The 18,754-nt window shown below is 38.5% G+C and overlaps 3 protein-coding genes across 3 annotated transcripts; all 3 read right to left on the reverse strand.

The window, feature by feature from the left end:
- Window positions 1–188: 188 nt before the first annotated feature.
- On the reverse strand, window positions 189–2,728 carry erh (ERH mRNA splicing and mitosis factor). The gene is made up of 4 exons (XM_008397622.3): window positions 2,570–2,728; window positions 2,037–2,124; window positions 936–1,056; window positions 189–838 (listed from the first exon to the last, which is right to left on the reverse strand). The coding sequence occupies exons 1-4, from the start codon at window positions 2,570–2,572 to the stop codon at window positions 736–738; spliced, it is 315 nt and encodes a 104-aa protein (XP_008395844.1). The 5' UTR covers window positions 2,573–2,728; the 3' UTR covers window positions 189–735.
- A 581-nt stretch (window positions 2,729–3,309) lies between these two features.
- paplnb (papilin b, proteoglycan-like sulfated glycoprotein) lies at window positions 3,310–11,608 on the reverse strand. The gene is made up of 19 exons (XM_008397623.2): window positions 11,500–11,608; window positions 11,231–11,307; window positions 10,045–10,154; window positions 9,848–9,908; window positions 9,651–9,753; window positions 9,241–9,371; window positions 8,721–9,041; window positions 7,851–8,027; window positions 7,602–7,752; window positions 7,445–7,522; window positions 6,849–6,954; window positions 6,664–6,742; window positions 6,185–6,424; window positions 5,672–5,848; window positions 5,438–5,588; window positions 5,286–5,363; window positions 4,841–4,994; window positions 4,678–4,756; window positions 3,310–4,047 (listed from the first exon to the last, which is right to left on the reverse strand). The coding sequence occupies exons 2-19, from the start codon at window positions 11,282–11,284 to the stop codon at window positions 3,742–3,744; spliced, it is 2,556 nt and encodes an 851-aa protein (XP_008395845.1). The 5' UTR covers window positions 11,285–11,307; window positions 11,500–11,608; the 3' UTR covers window positions 3,310–3,741.
- A 1,135-nt stretch (window positions 11,609–12,743) lies between these two features.
- Window positions 12,744–15,250, reverse strand: LOC145549744 (uncharacterized). The gene is made up of 2 exons (XM_081602466.1): window positions 15,099–15,250; window positions 12,744–14,045 (listed from the first exon to the last, which is right to left on the reverse strand). The coding sequence occupies exon 2, from the start codon at window positions 13,985–13,987 to the stop codon at window positions 13,574–13,576; it is 414 nt and encodes a 137-aa protein (XP_081458592.1). The 5' UTR covers window positions 13,988–14,045; window positions 15,099–15,250; the 3' UTR covers window positions 12,744–13,573.
- Between the last annotated feature and the right edge of the window lie 3,504 nt (window positions 15,251–18,754).

An 18,754-nucleotide genomic window follows, 5' to 3' on the forward strand; every position in this document is an offset into this window, starting at 1 on the left:
ATATGGGCCGTGCAGTATCAAGCTATAATATCAATTTAACCATAATTCTTTCATTAATCTACCATCACAAGACAATTTTGCAAAAGATGAGTTGTGGTACAATGTGAAAACATTTAAATAAATACTAACACTGAAGAAAAGATGGAGGATCCTCCACATACAATAATTGCAGATTAAATAGACTGAAGTCAGAAAACAACTGTTTATTTTGTTTAACTCAAAGATAACAGACAATAGTTTAAAAAGTCTGACATTTACATTAAACAAAAGATAAAAACAAAATTTCTACCATAATGGCAATAAAAAAATGAAATGAGAAATAATAACCTTATGAATGTTTTCACTTCACTCTAATTCAGACATAAATCACCTGCATGTAAAGCCAGCAGTGAATCCAGAAACAAACCATCTAGCCATAATGTAAAACATTTCCAAAGGCAGGTACTGAAGAGAGAAGTTATCCCTCCAGCCATTACCCCAATTCTCAATGTGTAACAAATTGGAAATGCATGTAATGGAATGACAAAAAAGATCCTAGGCATAGCAAATTGTCAATATAAAGCCCTGAAATGTTTTTATCACCCCACCACATTTTCCAATGTATACACAATTTACAATGAAACCCTTGGCAGCACGAGGGTGTTGTCCTTGTACACATATCTGAAGCACTCTGCAGTTACAGGGGTTTAAACTCCTTTCAGGTGCATGTAGAAGGACAACATGTCAAACATGCTTTTACTTTGCCGCTTGCTGAGCCTGGCGCCGCAGCAGGACATATATCTTCTCTTTAATCCAGTCTTTGTTGTAAGGTTGGTATGTCTGCGTGTCAGCTCTGTACCTGTATTAAAAACAAAATATATATATATTTTTTTATAGAGAGCAATCAACATTCCACAAAAAACGTACAGCCTGTTCTTCTAGTAATCCATCCTTACACAAGACAGCTCAGATCTGCCAGGTCATCGATGAAGTCAAACAGCTGACTAATGTCGTAAGTAATGGATGGACTGTTTGGATTCATCCTTTTCAGATGCTCTTCATACATTTTGCAAACACCTGGAAGACAAGGCACAATAGTTTTAAACAGCAAGATATGGAAGGAAAATATAATAGTGTGCTAATGAAGATTAAAGGAAAACAGTAACAGTGTCCTGATGTCTGTTGATATTGAGTAAATTAAAATTTTCTTTGAAGATGTTGATAAAACATGTGTTGTGGAAAAACCTCTACAACCATGGTGAACTTGGTTTCTGTAGTACTGAAAACACTGAGCACTAAAAACATATCTTTTTGGTTTATTTAAATTTAATCTGGTATATTTTATCCTCTTTGCATACCTAAAATTATTAAATCCGGGCCACAGGAAATATTTGTAGTTATTTAAAAATACATTTATTGTCATTTTAAAATGTTGGAAAATTTAGAAATATTGAGAGTAATTTTTTTGTCTAAAAAGAAAAGTGAGTTAGTAAATACGATTATGTACCATAACGAACCGTCAGTATTGCTGAGCGGAAAACAACAAATCGCGTACGATTTCAGTACATACAGTAGTGGCGTTAGGACTCCATTTTAGGCTAATAAAGCCTAAAGACGTACATTTCCTGTAATAAGTTCAATTGAGGCTGGTCTACTTCCAAACAGAAGTTAACTATACTCTTGTATAGTTAACTATACTATACACACACCAACTCTTTGGTGTGAAACCGGACTGAGACTTGCTCAAAAAGAGAGTCTGGCTCCGTCCATTCAGATTATTCTATAAAATTTGATACAGGTCTTCATCTCTTAGTAGACAGTTAACAGGTCATTTGCATTATACAACAATAGATTTTTAGAATTCGGTCTCACAGAACCAAACACTGTATAATGTTTAATCAAATCTTCTCTCGTCTGTCGCCCTACAGATGCTTGGTTAAAACGTGGGTGAACATCGTGTTGCTACAGTTCCCTTCTATCACTTTATAGTATACCGATTCGGCATCAAATTTCATTTGTATAAATAGTTAAACTTAAAAAGAGAGGAAAAAATATACCTTCCATGCATTCGTTTACCGACTCGTAGTCCGCATATGTGCGGCCCTCTGGTCTCTTGGTCGGCTGGACAAGCAAAATTGTGTGCGACTGAAAAACACAAGTTTAAATTTAGTAAAAACATAATAGTATAGCAATGTGCCACAAATGATATAGTCTAAAAATGGATTTCATTATTTACTCTAATGCCAAAGATAAATAAGGAGGGCTTCTGACAGTCATTTCCAAACATTACGAGTGTAGACCATTTTTGGTTAAAGACAAAACGCCACGACTCTGAATAAGTACATACAACATAAAAAATACAACAGACACCAATCCAACAGAAGCAAAATTATATAACAAGTATCCAAGCCGTGGGTTAATTTCAAATTTAAATCAATCTTGTAACAGCAAAAAAATACATCTGACAGATTAAAATTAGTAGCAAGTATTAGCGTCGCAGCTTGCTAGCTTAGCAAAAACAGAATAACTAGCAGTGTCGCTTATTATCAGTGTTTCTTATATTTCAAACCTCAGTGGAAGCAACACTTACCATATCTGCCCTCACTACAGGTCCTCCAAGTTTACAGTGGAAGCAAACAAAGCAGGGAAAATGAATCGCTTAATCTACTTTTCAGGTTGCCCGAGCAAAGCAAGGATTCTAGAAAAAAACACTTGAAGGAACTAACGCAAATGTGTTTCCGGTTGTAAAACATTACGGCTTCAAAATAAAAATTTGGTTTCAAAATAAAAGTAAAACTGAAGTCAAATGAAATGGTAAAATATTTATTTTTGTAGCAACTGGAAACTAGTTAAGCTAAATAAGTTCTGATGTAAACCAAAAAGTTAATGCTAATGCACTAAACTACGTACGGATTACTTGTCTTTAAGAGTTGGAAGCTTACAATCTTTAATCATTTTCTTCAGAGGAGATTGTTAATATTAATACTGACCTATAATAAACTACTCATATTATTTTTATATAATTATTTTTAAAATTATAATAGATCTAAAGACTGAATGCACAAAACTTACTTTTACCAAAGTATGAAACAACTTTTTAAATTATGGTTTGCAGTTTTTAATGCAAGTGTTTGATCCCTTTTTACAAATTTCCCATCTACAGATATTGCATGACCACACTATCACAGATAAATAACACCAATTGCAGGAGCATCAAATAACACTTTATTGATTGGGCCTACTCACAGTTTTACGGTATGTCAATGATCAATCAACATCACAAAGGCATTTGCAGAAGAAAACAAATAAAATGTAAAATCAGGACAAAGATTTGTAAGTATATATCATTTATTATGATAAAATCTCATGTTGATTTGACATATAGACCTGTGGCATATGAACAAAATCCTGTCCATCCACATATTCCAGTATTAGGTAGTAAAGACATATTTAAAACTGATGGGAAGAACAGAACCTAAAAAGTATAAAGCATACAAGCCAATAACTGGGTTTGTAGAATAGCGAGCTTTTCAGTTACTATTTTGAATGAATTCAAATAATTGAATATTTCACTTTACTTTTATTATTTTCAGAAACAGTTCTAAAGACTTCAAGAAGCATTTTCATTTGAAAATATTGATCGGAGCAATAAAATTGTACGGTACTGCTTTGAAAAATATTGTAATAATTTACAATCTCTTCAAATTAGTTTAAAATAATCTCTACATAACAGTATATATATTGTATCTTACAATTCTTTTTCTATTCTGCACGCTGAATACGTGAGCGCTGAGCCCTTGCCCTTGCAATGCTTCCAAGTGATCCTCTTCCAGACGCCCCCCTGGCAGGTGCAGGCCCTCTTGAAACGCCCTCGCACTCCCTCCTGCAATCTTCCATTGACCTGAAGTTGTTGGCATTGCCATGGCAGCCTCCGTACCAGAACTCCTTGCATTTGCCAGTGCTGTAGTCATATATAAACCGAACCATCCAGTTGTCACAAGGACCTTCATCACGGGGCAGGAGGCAAACGTTCCCGCTGGATGGATCAGCAGGGTGAGATGGACGCAGCTGTTAGGAAAGAAAAAAAAACAAAAACTAATGATGGCTGTGGTTAAGGTTAGAATGCAGGAAGTGGTGTATGTAAATTGACATTAAATACATAATTTTTTAAAAATTCTGATATAATTATATGGGTTTTCACATTTGTTTTCTATTTGTATGCACTATAAGAAGAGGACCAGACTGGAATGAAAGGATGTCATTTTTGAGTACAAAACAATAACATCATCTGCTATAGCTGCCAAGAACACCTTGTGTTTAACATTCATTCATCCATTTTCTTACACCCTTATCCCATTGGGGTCGGGAGTGGTGTTGGTGCCTATCTCCAGCTGTCAACTAGTGAGAGGCGGACAGATTGCCAGTCCACCGCAGGGCTAGCATACATTCAAGCCTTGTAGAGCTCTGCTAATGAGCTAATATTGAAGCCAGGTGTGCTGAAGCAGAGAAACATTTAAAAGTTACAGGACTTTGTCCTTTGCGAACTGGAGGTTGAGACCATTGATTTAGATCAATTTGCTTTGCGAATCCAGTACAGAAACAAATAAGAGCAAACCATCTGTGGAGAATGGTGGAAATGGCTACGCTTTATAAATTTCACCTCAGTGTGTTAATGTAGGCCACACATTTCCTTCCTACCTCAGTCGTTTGAAACTCAGGACATCCGGCCCTTCCGACTCCTGGAGCTGGAGTCACTCCATCCAAACAACAGCCATATCTATAAACAATTTCTCTGTTAGAAACATAATTTCTCTGGATGTTATTAACTAGTTTCAAAGCTCAGATGAAGACAGCAGGTTACCTGCTCTGAGCACAGTCATGTGGGCAGCCCTGGCTCCTAAGTCCAGTTGCAGAGGTGTGGCCATCAGGACAGCAGCCGTACAATGACTGAGCACAGTGAGGACCGTACACAGGAGGGTAGGGACCCCTCTCACTGTACGTGTCTGGCCTTGGAACTAAAGCAAGAAAACATGACATCAAACACAGCGTACTCATTATAGCCACCTAAAATGCCATAGACGTTTTGTTTCGATCTTTTTTTGTGGTCTTCTGCATTTGCATATTTGTTCAACATACTATTGATTTAAATTTTCACAATGGATTAGATCAGAAATGTCAGTGGTTTTGCATTTTTGTTCGAAAGTTTAGAATGCAACAAAATCAAATAGTAAACCATGTCCACACTTTGTTTTTCTGGTAGATTTACCAGCCTGGATGCTAAGAGGCAGAGTGACATTTTTACAAACCTGAATGATGTCCCGGAACATGTGGCACAAATCTTCTTGGGCTTTCTCCGGCCTCTGGATTTTGAACACTCGGAACCGCTAAAAAATATTTGAAAAACTTATCACACGAAATAAATGCAAAACCGAAGGTTTCAAAAGAGGTTTTTTCTCACTTTGCACTCCTGGACAGGTTTGTGTGTTGCATGACTCTACAGAAAGAGGTCTACTAGCTGCTCCACATCGTTCTTCTGGGTAGGGATTGAGATCTGTATCAAAGCAGCCGACCTTCCTCTCTCTCACGCCACCGCCACAGCTTCTGGTGCACTGCAAGGACAAAAGACAGAGGCTAACAAGGTAGAGATAACAGCAGCAATAATGATGGTGAGGATGTTTTCGCTTAAACTTACAAGTCCAAACTCGGTCACATGCCAGGAAATGTGCGTGTGACAGGCAGTTCGGCGGCAGGTCTGGACAGAAGCAGGTCTGGCCAGTCCTCTGCAGGCGTGGTCAGGCAGGTGTTCCCCTCTCGCTCCCACACAGACCACCTCCCTCGTCTGCTGCCCTTCCCCACAGGTCACTGAACACTGACAAAAGGCAAAACCACATTCCGCTGAAATAAATCCATTTATCTTTTGTCGTCAAATTAGCCAAGAAGGTTACAGCGTAGACCCTGTAAAAACATCTACGAATGACTGTTGACAGTTACTGAGAAATAGAAAACTCTCAGCTGAAAGAAAATGTAAAACTGTTAAGAGGATATGAGCAAACAGCATTCTAGCAGGAACTCAGTCACTTAGGCCATATAGCCTAGGGAAAAAAAAAACCTTGCTTCGTACGTCAGTTTTACAACAGTCTAGCTTAGGGTGATGGTTCACCAAACGATGTGATAGATAGACCATAATTTGGAGTGAGATACTAACCACACTGAAGCTGGAGACGCTGTACTCTGCAGCAGCACAAGCATGTCTGTTGCAAGGCTGCTGACTGAGTGGCCTCTGCAGACGGAGGGCGATGCAGTAGGACTCGTCCACCACTCTGGGGTTTGATGGGTCCTGAACCAAACACTCCACGCTGCGGTACTGCACGCCTCCATCGCAGGAGGCAGAGCACTCGCTGTAGACTCCAGCCCTGTAGATGTATGTAAGGGTCTCTCTTGGACCCTGTCATCACATCAAATAAAGTCAGGTGATTTGAACATAACACTTCAATGGAGCAGACTTTGGCATCGGAAGCTGAACAATTTTGTTTTATGATGTCTTTGGGTATTTGCACTGGTTGCCGTGTAGGTGGTACTGTATGGCCTGAAGTCCAATGAAGTGACTTTTATTCAAATTTACACAAAAATATAGCAAAGTTAAAAAGTGAAGGTCTAACCAAGTCAACCAAATTTGAGTCCTACCCCAGGTGTTTGGTACTCCGGACATCCAGCCATTCCAAACCCTGTAGCTGGTGTCACTCCATCTAAACAACAGCCATATCTGAGGATGAGAAAGTCTTTCTGTTATAGAAAACATTTAACGAGTACAAAGCAACTTACTTTAGTCAAATACTGGTTTAAATGGCAGAATCCAGAGAGCACATTACCTGCTACGAACACAGTCATCTTGTGTGCAGCCCTGGTTCCTGGGTCCAGTTGCAGGTGTGTGGCCATCAGGACAGCATCCATACAGTGACTGGACACAAGGCAGACCTAACACGAGAGGGTAATAATTTCACTGAATGTTGCTGTTCTTAAATCCAAAGTAATCTGCATTGGGAATAACCATTAAATCTATCGATATCGAGTAGAGATCCTGGGATCATTTAGTGGAAAATAAAAGTTTTTTTTTTTTTTTCTGAAATCTACTTAAAAATCTGATACTAACCATAGCTTTTAGAACATGCAAGAGATCATAAAAAAGTTATTTCTTAGGGGCCCCTGGCCAACCAAGTGGCCCTGAGGACTATTTGACCTCTCAGAATAACTATTTTAAAAACTTAAAATGTATACAGATGAACTTGACACTTCTTTGTAGGTCCACGAATAAAAGAAAAGTTGCAAAATTAAAAAAACTTCAATAAACAAATGTTTATTCATAAGGAGGAAAAATCTTGCTATTTGAACATCATAATTTCAACTGCAACCGTCTGTGACTGCAAATTATTCAGTTAAAAAGTAAAAAAAAAAACCTGAAACAAACCTGACTGTTCCCCTGGAACATGGGGCACAAACCTTATGGTGCCTCTACCAGTCCCTGAGTCCTGGATGCTTGGAACCCCTGGAAAGAAATAAGGCTGTAATGGCTGAAAAGCACAAATATTCCAACCAAAACACTCCACAGTCAACGTTTGGCTCACTTTGTGGTCTGTTACAGGGCTGCGCATTGCATGTTTCGACAGATGTGGGCCTGCTGTCAAATCCACATTGATCCTCAGAGAAGGGATTCAGATCTGCATCAAAACAGCCAACCTTCCTCTCCCTCACGCCACCTCCACAGCTTCTGGAGCACTGCGGATTTAAGAGGAGTTGTTAATGCTGACGTACTCATGCGGATTAATTTTTAATTTTTTTTTATGCATTTGCAGAGACTTTCCTCTTAAACTTACAAGTCCAAACTCGGTCACATGCCAGGAAATGTGTGTGTGACAGGCAGGTCGGCGGCAGGTCTGGACAGAAGCAGGTCTGGCCAGTCCTCTGCAGGCGTGGTCAGGCAGGTGTTCCCCTCTCGCTCCCACACAGACCACCTCCCTCGTCTGCTGCCCTTCCCCACAGGTCACTGAACACTGACAACCAATTACAGATTCAACCTGACTGTCTATGTAGTTATGTTATAAGCAAATGTATTTACATTAGTGCTTTAATTTGTCATATTCTTAGGTTAAAAACACAAACTTTATTTATTTTATTTGTACATTAGCATAATAGATTTACATAAATGAATGCACATTTGTGAAGGGAAACAATTATAGAACATTGAAGAAATGTTTTTCATATTTTTCTCAAGTTAAAAACCTTTTCAGTCCACTTTACTGTGATAACTTTGATCAATTCAGAATTTGCCAAATTAGAAAATGGTCCATCTGTGACCTATGAGTAAGTAAATATCAGTGTAAATTCAGCTGGTTTATAAATACAGTAGAGGTTTGTTTGCTTTGTTTTTTCAGTGGGGACAGAGAAGGTGGTCAGAACAGGGACATCTAAGGATAAAACCAGAGTGGAGGTAGCAAGCAGAACATACTGCCAGAGTCTCAAAAGAAGCTAAGTGGAGCTATGTTTTTATAGAGAGAAAGTTCAAAAAGTCCTCAAACGGGGACTTAATGCAAATGCACACCACACTTTTCAGGGTTTCATTTATTAAATTTTTTTTTTTCAAGGCACTGTAAGCAAAAGTCCAAGACGGACAAAGAAAAGACAGCATTAACCTTATTCTAGCTTCTATGACACCTATCAAAGGTTCCACACTGTGAGATACAAACCACACTGAAGCTGGAGACGCTGAACTCTGCTGCAGCACATGGATGCATGTTGCACGCCTGCTGACTCTGTGGCCTCTGCAGGCGCTGCGTGATGCAGTACGACTCATCAACCACATGGGGGTTTGACGGGTCCTGGACCCAGCACTCCACGCTGCGGTACTGCATGCCTCCGTCGCAGGTGGCAGAGCACTCCCCGTAGACCCCGGCCCTGTAGATGTACGTGCGTGTGTCTCTTGGATGGGGGGAAACAGCAACAGGAGAAGAGGAGTGGACAGAGACTGTGTCGTTATCCAAACCCATAAACTCTCTATGGTCCAATAGCTGGAAAGAGACAACACATCAGCAGTGTGACAAATACGTTTAGGTGTGAAGTCTTTGAAATGGAAAACTACATAAATGTGTCACCCCTAGATTGAACCACCAAATGTCAAATTTTAGCGTGTGGATTCCTCAAAATAATTTTTGTTTGTGGAGATACAGAAAATGGTTACTTTTTTAAAAAGTGGGCTTCAAATCTTACCCGACAAACTCCATCCACACAGATGTCAGTGCGCCCCACATAGCATGGGGTCCCATCCACCACTGTGGGCCTGTGGCGGTAGAAGAAGTTTTGTCCCCTTGGTACACAGTTTAGCTCACATGGATTAGAAGCTGGAAAATTAAAGGAGTAATCAGCAACACACTGAATCAGGAGCTTTACACACTTCCTTCCTGGAATACTGTGTAATTTGAAACAAAGCATTGTACTCTGTAATCCCCACCATGTTTGTCGTCAACATTTTAATTAAACTTTTACGTAGTAGAATATTTATGAAATATTAATCCAACTCTATGTTAAAAATTAAGAAGCAGAAAAGTTTCTGGAAAACCTTTTCTTTCTTCTTGATGGTGACGGCGACAGATTTTAAGAGACTCTAACAGAGACTATACCTCCATAATAAGGCACCCAAGTGTGTCGTTTTCCTTGAAAGTCCATTCTGTCAAACTCTGAACATTGTTCCTCCCTGAAGTCTCTTGATCCAATGGGGCAGGCCTGTCACAACAAAAACAAGCACTGTATATCTAAATATTCCACATTGTGTTCCTGTGTGCACTGAGTTTGTTTTTAAGGAAGTTAATGTAATTACCTGAGTATTACAGGTGAGGAACGATTTGGAGGATCCTACACAGTTGTGTCCTCCATCTGTCCTGCAGGAGAGAAATTATATTATATTATATTATATTATATTATATTATATTATATTATATTATATTATATTATATTATATTATATTATATTATATTATATTATATTGGTCTCACTGTAAGTGTTTAAATATCCTACCTTGAAGTAATACATCTCCTGGTTCTCATTGCCACTCCGGTGCCGCAGGTTCGGCTGCAAGGGCCATAGGGCCCAAACTCTCCCCAGTAGTCATTTACCGGCTGTGTCACCTGCCAAAAGGAATGCATAAATAAAAAATGGAAATGCAGTTACATTTCGGAAAACAAAAATAAAAAATAGGGTTTTTGTGATGCTTCTGGACCACACGCTGCTTTCCTCACACCAAATCCAAGCCGCCGCAAACCAACAGGCCAAAGTGTGAGAGCACAATGAGACTAAAATAGAAGCTGGAACTTGAAACCACAAACCAACCCCTGTGTGTTGCAAAATGAATATACAAACTCGCTCCTTGGCATATAATCACAATCATTTGTGTGATGACAGCAAAAGCACACTTTACTCTAAAAACTTAAAGTACAAGTAAAATATTTTAGTAAAATTGTCACTTTTGTTTTTCTTCGTGAAATTGTCTTATTGTCCAGGATATTTTAGACTGTGAAGGTTTGAGGGAAAACAAAACCTTGTCTAGACGAATTAGTATTGTTTGTAGAATTAACCCTGAATCTGAACAGGTCTGAATAAAAGGGAACTTAAGCTTCTAAGGACAAATTTAAGATTTACAAAATGTAGACTAGCTGACTAATAATATTGAATTGTGATGCTTTGGTTTGTAGCAGCTGAATTGTGAGTCGGTACCCAAATGTGGCCTTACTGACGGATGGATGGATGGATGGATGGATGGATGGATGGATGGATGGATGGATGGATGGATGGATGGATGGATGGATGGATGGATGGATGGATGGATGGATGGATGGATGGATGGATGGATGGATGGATGGATGGATGGATGTCACTGACATTAGCAGTGATTACACAAAAAATATATATATTTTCCCTTTAAATCACACAATACCTTTTTTCCTAGTGTGGAGATAACTAGCAGTACCAGGTTGTATGTACAAAAATACAACAAATCAAATCATAATTTTTATTCTGCAATTTAAAACTTCACATGAAAAAAAAACTACTCATGTTGCTTTATTTTAATTTTAAAAAAGTAGTCCATAAGTGATAGGTTTATTTTTCAGTTTACTATTAACTGTATGAAGAACTATTATTGACTCAAACATGCAGTTAGCTGTATTTAATAAAATAAAATAAATAAAATAAAAATGAGACTTACTGTAAAAGCAGGAACAACCAGCTGCAGGATGCCAAGGACTTGCAGGATGTTCATGTTCACCAAAAGCCTCTCATAAACTATCAATGAGAAAAGCTGCTAAATAACTCAAATCTTAAGACGTGCAAGCAGGCATTTGCAACTTTTGTCATAACTGATTCACCATAATTTTCATCCACATCTGGAAGTGATTTTTTTTTTTGGTGATGCTGACTAAATGTCATTTACACAAGAGAGAGGTGAAAACGTGTTTAAAGATAATGCTGCCTTACCTTGTTTAAGGGAATCCTCAGCTAGTAGATCAGCACCTCAGAGGAACGTGGATCTACAAGATGAAAGACGGCACAGACACACTGATTTCTATCTTCTCATCTGGCCTGCTTGCCAAAACCGCAGCCCAGAAAGTGTCAAGTTACAACCATTCAAGAAGACTTTCTTTTTCCAGAAAAAAAAGCTTTTTTTAGCTTTTGTTTTTAGCACTATTTATATACGTCCCCATAAAAAAAGGATTTGCCCCGTTATATGCAGAGTTGCATGCACCTTTAGAGTTTCATTTTTAAATTGAATGTAAGATGAAAAAAACATAAAATGTAGTTTTCAAATAATTTAATATGCAAATGGATTTAGCAAACCAATTTTACCCAGTCTGAAAACATAATTGCATCTCTTGTTAAATCACAAATCACCTGAGATTGGCGATATTCTTTGGTTTAATAACATTAGCTACACCCAGGCCTGACAACTGTAGAAAACACCTAGTCTGACCAGATGACGCACTCTGGGCTAAAAGATTTTGAAAACAAACACATCATGCAGCGATCTTCAGAAATGTAAAAGCAGATAAGAAAGGAAGTCATTGGCATCTAAAAAAGTGGAAATAGTTACCCTCCAAATCATACTGCGAACCTATTTCCAAGGATGTCCTGGAGCATGGCAGTGGTAGTATTATAAATGAGAGCTACTTTGCCTCTTCAAAGCCTGGATGACCTGCCTTAATTGATGATGCCATGAATTATTCCTAATCTATCAGATAATCCTAAAGATGAATGTTGGATCATAATTTCATGACTTTAAGCTTCTGCCCACTTGGGTTAGACAGAAAGATGATGATCTGAAACTGTCCATCTCTGAGTCTAAATTAATGTTATGGTGCCATAGTCACTTGAGATGCTGTGGCAAAACCTCAGACAGGCCATCCAGGGTTTATAATCCTCAGATTTGGCCGTAGTAAAAGAATTAAATGTGGACCAAAATCAGTCCTCGGTATCCAATGTACTCATTGGCAGCTATGGCAAACACTTGATGACAGTTGTTGCCTCCAGAGTTGACAAATTTTATTATTAAGTTTAAGGGGAAAATTACTTTTTCAAAAATGGCCAGGCTGGTTTGAATTGCCTTTTTCTCTTAATAACTAAAATTATCATTTGAAAACTAAATTTCCTATTTAATGAGATGGTAACTAAAACATTTATTGTAAGTGTGACCAAAAAAAAAAAGGAAGAAAAAAACTGGGTCATAATTTCATAATGCTGCTATTTGCAGGCGTTTAATCCAACAATGTTCAACACACCAAATGACTTCTGACACCTAACATTTATTGGTTGCACATATGCTTGTTGCAGATTCAACAGTAATCACTGGATATACCATAAAATCCATCTTAAAAAAACAAAGTAAAATATAGCTGTAACTTTCCATTGCTTCCCATTGATTTATTCCTTAATGTTTTTTACAGCTCATTCTGACCACCGATTGTCCCTTTTGCACATCTCATAACCACTAAACACAGCCCATTAAGTCACAGCAGTGGAGCTGGGGGAGGAAAACATTGCTTTTATACTTCGGTTAGTTTATTTTCGTTGAAAACCGCAGGGACGCAGTCTGAAACATATATCAAGGGAAGGCAGAAGACAGCAACATTCTTGTGTCTTTCTGGCTTAAAAACATTGAATGCAAATTTTTAAATCTCCAAAACTAGCAAGACATATTGCTGACTGAAGCACATTATGACTATGAAACACGAACTGGACCAAAGTGGAGTCTGAACTTTAAATGTATATCTGAGTACAAAGCAGTTGCAACAACACAACAATTTGGACAATGGTGTTTACAACAAATGCATAATTTATTACTATTGCAGCTTTCTATACATAACTTTTTTTTTTTAAGACTTACACATTGCGGTTGTCAGATATAAACTAAAAACAACAATTTTCACTTCAATCAAGCCTTACTTCACATGTCAACAACTTAAAAATTGCGTCTCACACAGTCGGAGTCCAAACCGCCACCCCACACAGTGCATTCATCCCACAACTGAAAACAGGTTCCATCCCTTCCGCTGTCTCAAAACTGCCGGCTCAGCTTCTGCATTTCCTTCTCCTTGGCTTCAAAGGCGCTCTTGGTGCTGAACAGTTCCTCCACCGAGTCCACTATGTCCTGCATTTCCCGGGCCATTTCGGCGTAGCTCTCCTTCAGCTCCTCCTGCTGCTGCCTCAGATCCGCCGCCGCCTGCATCAGCTCCGAGGCCTGAAAGCTGCACTGGCTCCGGAGGTCCTCCACGTCCGTCAGCAGCGTCTCCATGCTCTTCAGCACCTGCTCCAGACGGTCTGCGGCCGACTCGAACTCTGCCGTGTCCTGGAAGAGGGTATCGAAGTTGAAGTTGTCCTGTGACTCCAGCTTGATTTCAGGCCCTGAATCATCCTTTGTCTCTTCCATCTCTTCCTTCTCATTCTCCTCTGCTTTTGACGCTTTCTCCATGATCCTCCTGATGCAGAAACTCTCTATCAACCAAGAGTGATTTCACCAAAACAGATATCTGTAAATAAAATGTATCATTTAGCTTCAAAGAAAAGCAGTGAAATAAATATTGAAAAGGAATGTAAAGTAGCAGGACTGCTTCTGCTTGCTTGGACTCTTTTAAATAGTGAGGAGTTTATCCCCTTACAGAGTGGGGTAAAGAGGCCGTTCTGTGTAATCTCATTCTCTTGTGCACCTGCGTGTTCAGTGCGTTTGTGCACAGGTGTCAGTGTATTTCTGTCCAAGTGCTCGTTCACTGCCGTGCAAAAGAACCATAATCCAGTTTTGGGCAGCGGGCCCAAGCAATGCCCCTACTGGGGCTCCGATGAGCAGCAGGCTGTACGCGAGATTATGTAGCACCTCCTTCTCGTCTGACTGCTTTTACTGTCTGAGGGGAAAGATTAACCCCGTCCTCGGACTCATAGAGCTACCTGCGGCTGGTCTTAAAACACACACACACACACACACACACACACGCACGCACACACACGCACACACACACACACGCACCCCCCCCACACACGCACACACACACACACACAACTTGTGACCTCTGCTCTACTGTGAGGATAATTCCTGTGAACTGTGGAGGAATTACAGTCACATTACTTTAAGGTTTTGTTACAGGTGCTTTGAGCATCCAAAAGCATTCTCTTGAAATATTTTCACCTTTTGCTACAGTGCCATCACAAACTTCAATGTATTGTATTTGGTAGCCTATTACCTATTTTTTTCTTCACGGCATTGTTAGCATAGTATAGCATAGTATAGCATAATTATGAATCCTAATAGAATACACTGCAGTTTGAAATTTTAATGCCAGATAACAAAACAGTAGAAAAAATAAAATAAAATAAATAGCTCAGTAGTTACAAAGAACATTCCAAGACCTCTTACATACTTTTATATCCTCAAAAATTACAAATGAATAGTTTTAATTTTCTGTTTTAAAAAAAAAACAAAAAACAATGGAGCACAGGGTTCCTTCAATTAAACAGAGCTTAGTACACACAAGTTAGAAGTTTTAAGATATATTTTTTGTGCAAAATATAATTATATTAACTCTACTTACTTTTTAGGTTGTACAATCCCAAGTACTTTCCTTGTTCACAGCGCAAATCTGTCCAACAAGAAAAACAAACAAACTGCAGCGATATTTAAAGTTCACGTGTCCTAGAACACGTTAAAGAGCCAGCAGAAGAAACTACCCTTTAAATGGCTGTAAAGATAACGAGTTTACATGATGAGCTCGCCTCCCCAAAGCTCTTATCAAAACAAGACAACTTGCTCTAAGGAGGCCAACGCCAGGGGAAACTCTTCTTAATCTCCAAGTGGCTCAAAATAGGGACGTTTAAGTTTTAGTTATATCAAAAGGAATGATTAATTTATCATAACAGTTTTGGTTCCACTTAACCCATTTCACCCCACCGGTCACAATAGTGACCAAGAATTTTTTTTCACTTTCAAGGCCTCTAAAAAGCTTCCTGATTAAATGTTAAGTTAATGTTCAGCAAACATTGAAAGTTTAGAGTGTTTGGATAATACTTATGCAGTATCACATGTTTAGAGTAAATCATCACATGAATAGAGCTGTTTAAAACTTGGTTGCACCTTGGCAAAAAGAAGACTGAAACAAACCTCCCAAAGAAGAGGCTAGCAATGTATGTTTAAATAAACATACAACAAAGATTTTTGGTGCTCATCATCTTTAAAGTGTCTAGTTATGATATACACTTTTGCATTTACAAAAATTAGTGTGGTGTGTGAGCAGGATGTGTAAACATGTTGACGGTCACAATAGTGACCGGTGGGAGAATACGTTTGACCTAGGTGAGCTTATTTAAATACATACCATATTCTTCCAATTCCTAACTTCTTCCTTTTTAACATTCATTTTGAATGTGATTCTTGATCTGTTGGACTTAGTGATGGCCAGACAAAGCATACAACAATGTAGTTGTGAGAAAAATGGAATGCTTACTGATTTTGATAGTGGTGGATTAGACATGGACTATATGGGGAAGATGCGTCATTTTAAAATGCCTGATTTTGAATGCATATGATCAGTTCATGGGAAAAGAGGATAATCTGACCCTTCAACAATCATGTGGCACTCTGTTACCACCTGCAAAAGTTTATGATGAAGGGACAACTGTCTCTCTGATGCACCCTTTAAAAAATAAGGAGGATCTTAATGATGTTCCGACACAAGATGAGAAACTGCTGATCCACTAGAAAAACAACAATATTTTCATAGAAGAAACAAAGATGAGAAAGAACTATACAGAGACTGATGTCAACTAGATCAATGAGCACATGAGAGGTGTAGACCTTCATGACCTAAACCCCTCAAGCTGCAGAGTCATGATCAGGTCCAAGAAGTAGTGGTGGCCCATCCCAAAAGCACACTTGTACCCAGGGTGCTGGTAGCCTAGGAGGTTGGAGTTTATCTTGTACCTGGTGGGTTGCCTGCTGGAACCCCCACTTTGTCTGTTAGTCATTGTGACCTTGATCAAGAAGACGATTCACCCACCATGCCAGCCGGTGGTAGTCATAGGAGCCGGTGGTGCCAGTGATTGACTGCCTTACTCCTGTCAAACTGTGCAAGGGAAGTTGTAACTACAATATAGTAGCTAACTGCTATCAGTGTGTGAATGTGTGTGTGAATGGGTGAACGACTAAATGTGGTGAAAAGCATTTTCAGATCATTTGGACTTGATAAAGAACTATACAAGTACAGGCCATTTACCTTTCAGATATTATTTTACAAATGTGTCCTAGGAAGAACGACCGATTTGGTCATCAAGGGTTATGGCTTATTATCTTAAGCAAAGGTTTGGTACAAGGCCAGTAAGTCATGGAAATAGATCTCAAATGGTCACTTTTCTTCAAGTTATGACAAGATTTGACCAAGACACTTACTGGTCAGTCAATGCAAGAATTGTTTTCAAAGATGTTGCTTTTCCACCACCCATGCTTTGGAGAAATTCAAGGCTTTATTGCACATTGAGTGCTTCAAGAAAGAACATGGAAAGTAAGGAGGGGATGAAATAACCCAAAATTGAGGAATACCAAAGTCACCAAATGGTGAGAAGGAGCCATACAACTCTCCTTTGATTCCAGGCCTTGGGGTCCGGTATCCTGCAACTTTCAGGTGTGTTCCTGGTCCAACACACCTGAATTAAGTGGATCACCTCCTCAGTATGCAGTCCAGTTCTCCAGAGTCCTGCTAGTCACCTGATTCAGGTGTGTTGAAGCAGAGGCGGATGGAAAAGATGCATGACACCGGCCCTCAAATCCTGGAGTTGGAGACTCCTGGACTAACTCTATTGAGTCTTACTGTATGACAGTGTGACAAATGTTCATAATTTTCAGAAATATAAATGAAAACCTCTACTGTTGATGTTATCTTTATGATTTAGTGTCAGTGATGACACTAGAACTGACTAAAGTTCAATATAATTATGCATAAACACTCAAGCACTCAAATTTACCTTGGTTTAGATTATACAGATAGTCAAATTTGTACTTTACAGAGCAAATGTTGCACTAAAGTAATGCTGTGGCAAGATATATTCCAATAAAGAAATAATGTTCACATATTATGATCATGTCTATTTGGAAAAAGCACTTTTAGCTCATCTTAGCATAAGAACACCATATTATCCCGCCGGTCACAATTGTGACCGATTACATTAAACACACTTTTTAATATATTTTTTCACCCTTTTTAAAATTATTTTCCCTTGATTAGTTCAAAGGGCTATCAATGACATCTGATTTTAATATTTTCATGTCTGGGAAAAATTTGGGATGAAATGGGTTAATATTATTTACTGAAAAAAAGGAATAATGTTTGCATAAGATTTAAAAAAAAAGTTTAGTCCATTTTAAATATGTTGTATATAATGCAATCCAGAAACAAGAACATATCTTTTATTTTTATTTTTTTTAACAATGGAATAGTTTTAGTACTAAGACAGATATCTAGTGACAGTCTAGATATCTCACAATTTGACAGGTTTACCTGACCTGATCAAACTTCAACAAAACATCACACACTACCAATTATTGGTTGTCCTATGACTGAACAACAGTAATAAAAAATTTGCTAAAAGACCTCCACTATGCTTTTGAATGTTTCTGTGTTATATTGAAAAATATAGAATTACAAAATATATTTTTAGACAAACCAAAATGAAATCAATCACCTCTTACCGGTTTCCGATGCTAAGGATGAGTAACCAAGGTCAACCCTCAGAATGAAAGTGTTGCTAGCTGACGCTCTCTCTCTCACACACATTCTCTGTCCCTCTCTCTCTGTCTTCCTCTCTCTCCCTCTTACTTTTCCTCTTTTGTCTTAAAATGAACCTCAACATTTGTCCTCTCGCCAAAAGAATCCTTATACTGTAGATATTAGCTATCTTCAAATGTTTACATTTTTATAAACGTACATAAATGTTTAAAAATATGTTTTCACTTTATTGTGGGCAGTAAAAATCACACAAATATTTATACTTTAATTGCCGTATGTATAGGTTGATAAAATGTGGAAAGCAATATGGGATGTGAATGCTTTCTGGAAAACTCCTGCTATTTAACACAGGTAGTTCTTTGAAGTTATAAGTCCCATCCTGAAGAGACGTGATTCATTTTACAACAAACCAAGTGGTAAATATTAAATATTTTTATATAATATTCATTGATCTGATGCCATTGTGAGGCAAT

This window comes from Poecilia reticulata, chromosome 21 (genome assembly GCF_904066995.2).
Source record: "Poecilia reticulata chromosome 21, P_reticulata-male-v2, whole genome shotgun sequence".
Classification (NCBI taxonomy): domain Eukaryota; kingdom Metazoa; phylum Chordata; class Actinopteri; order Cyprinodontiformes; family Poeciliidae; genus Poecilia; species Poecilia reticulata.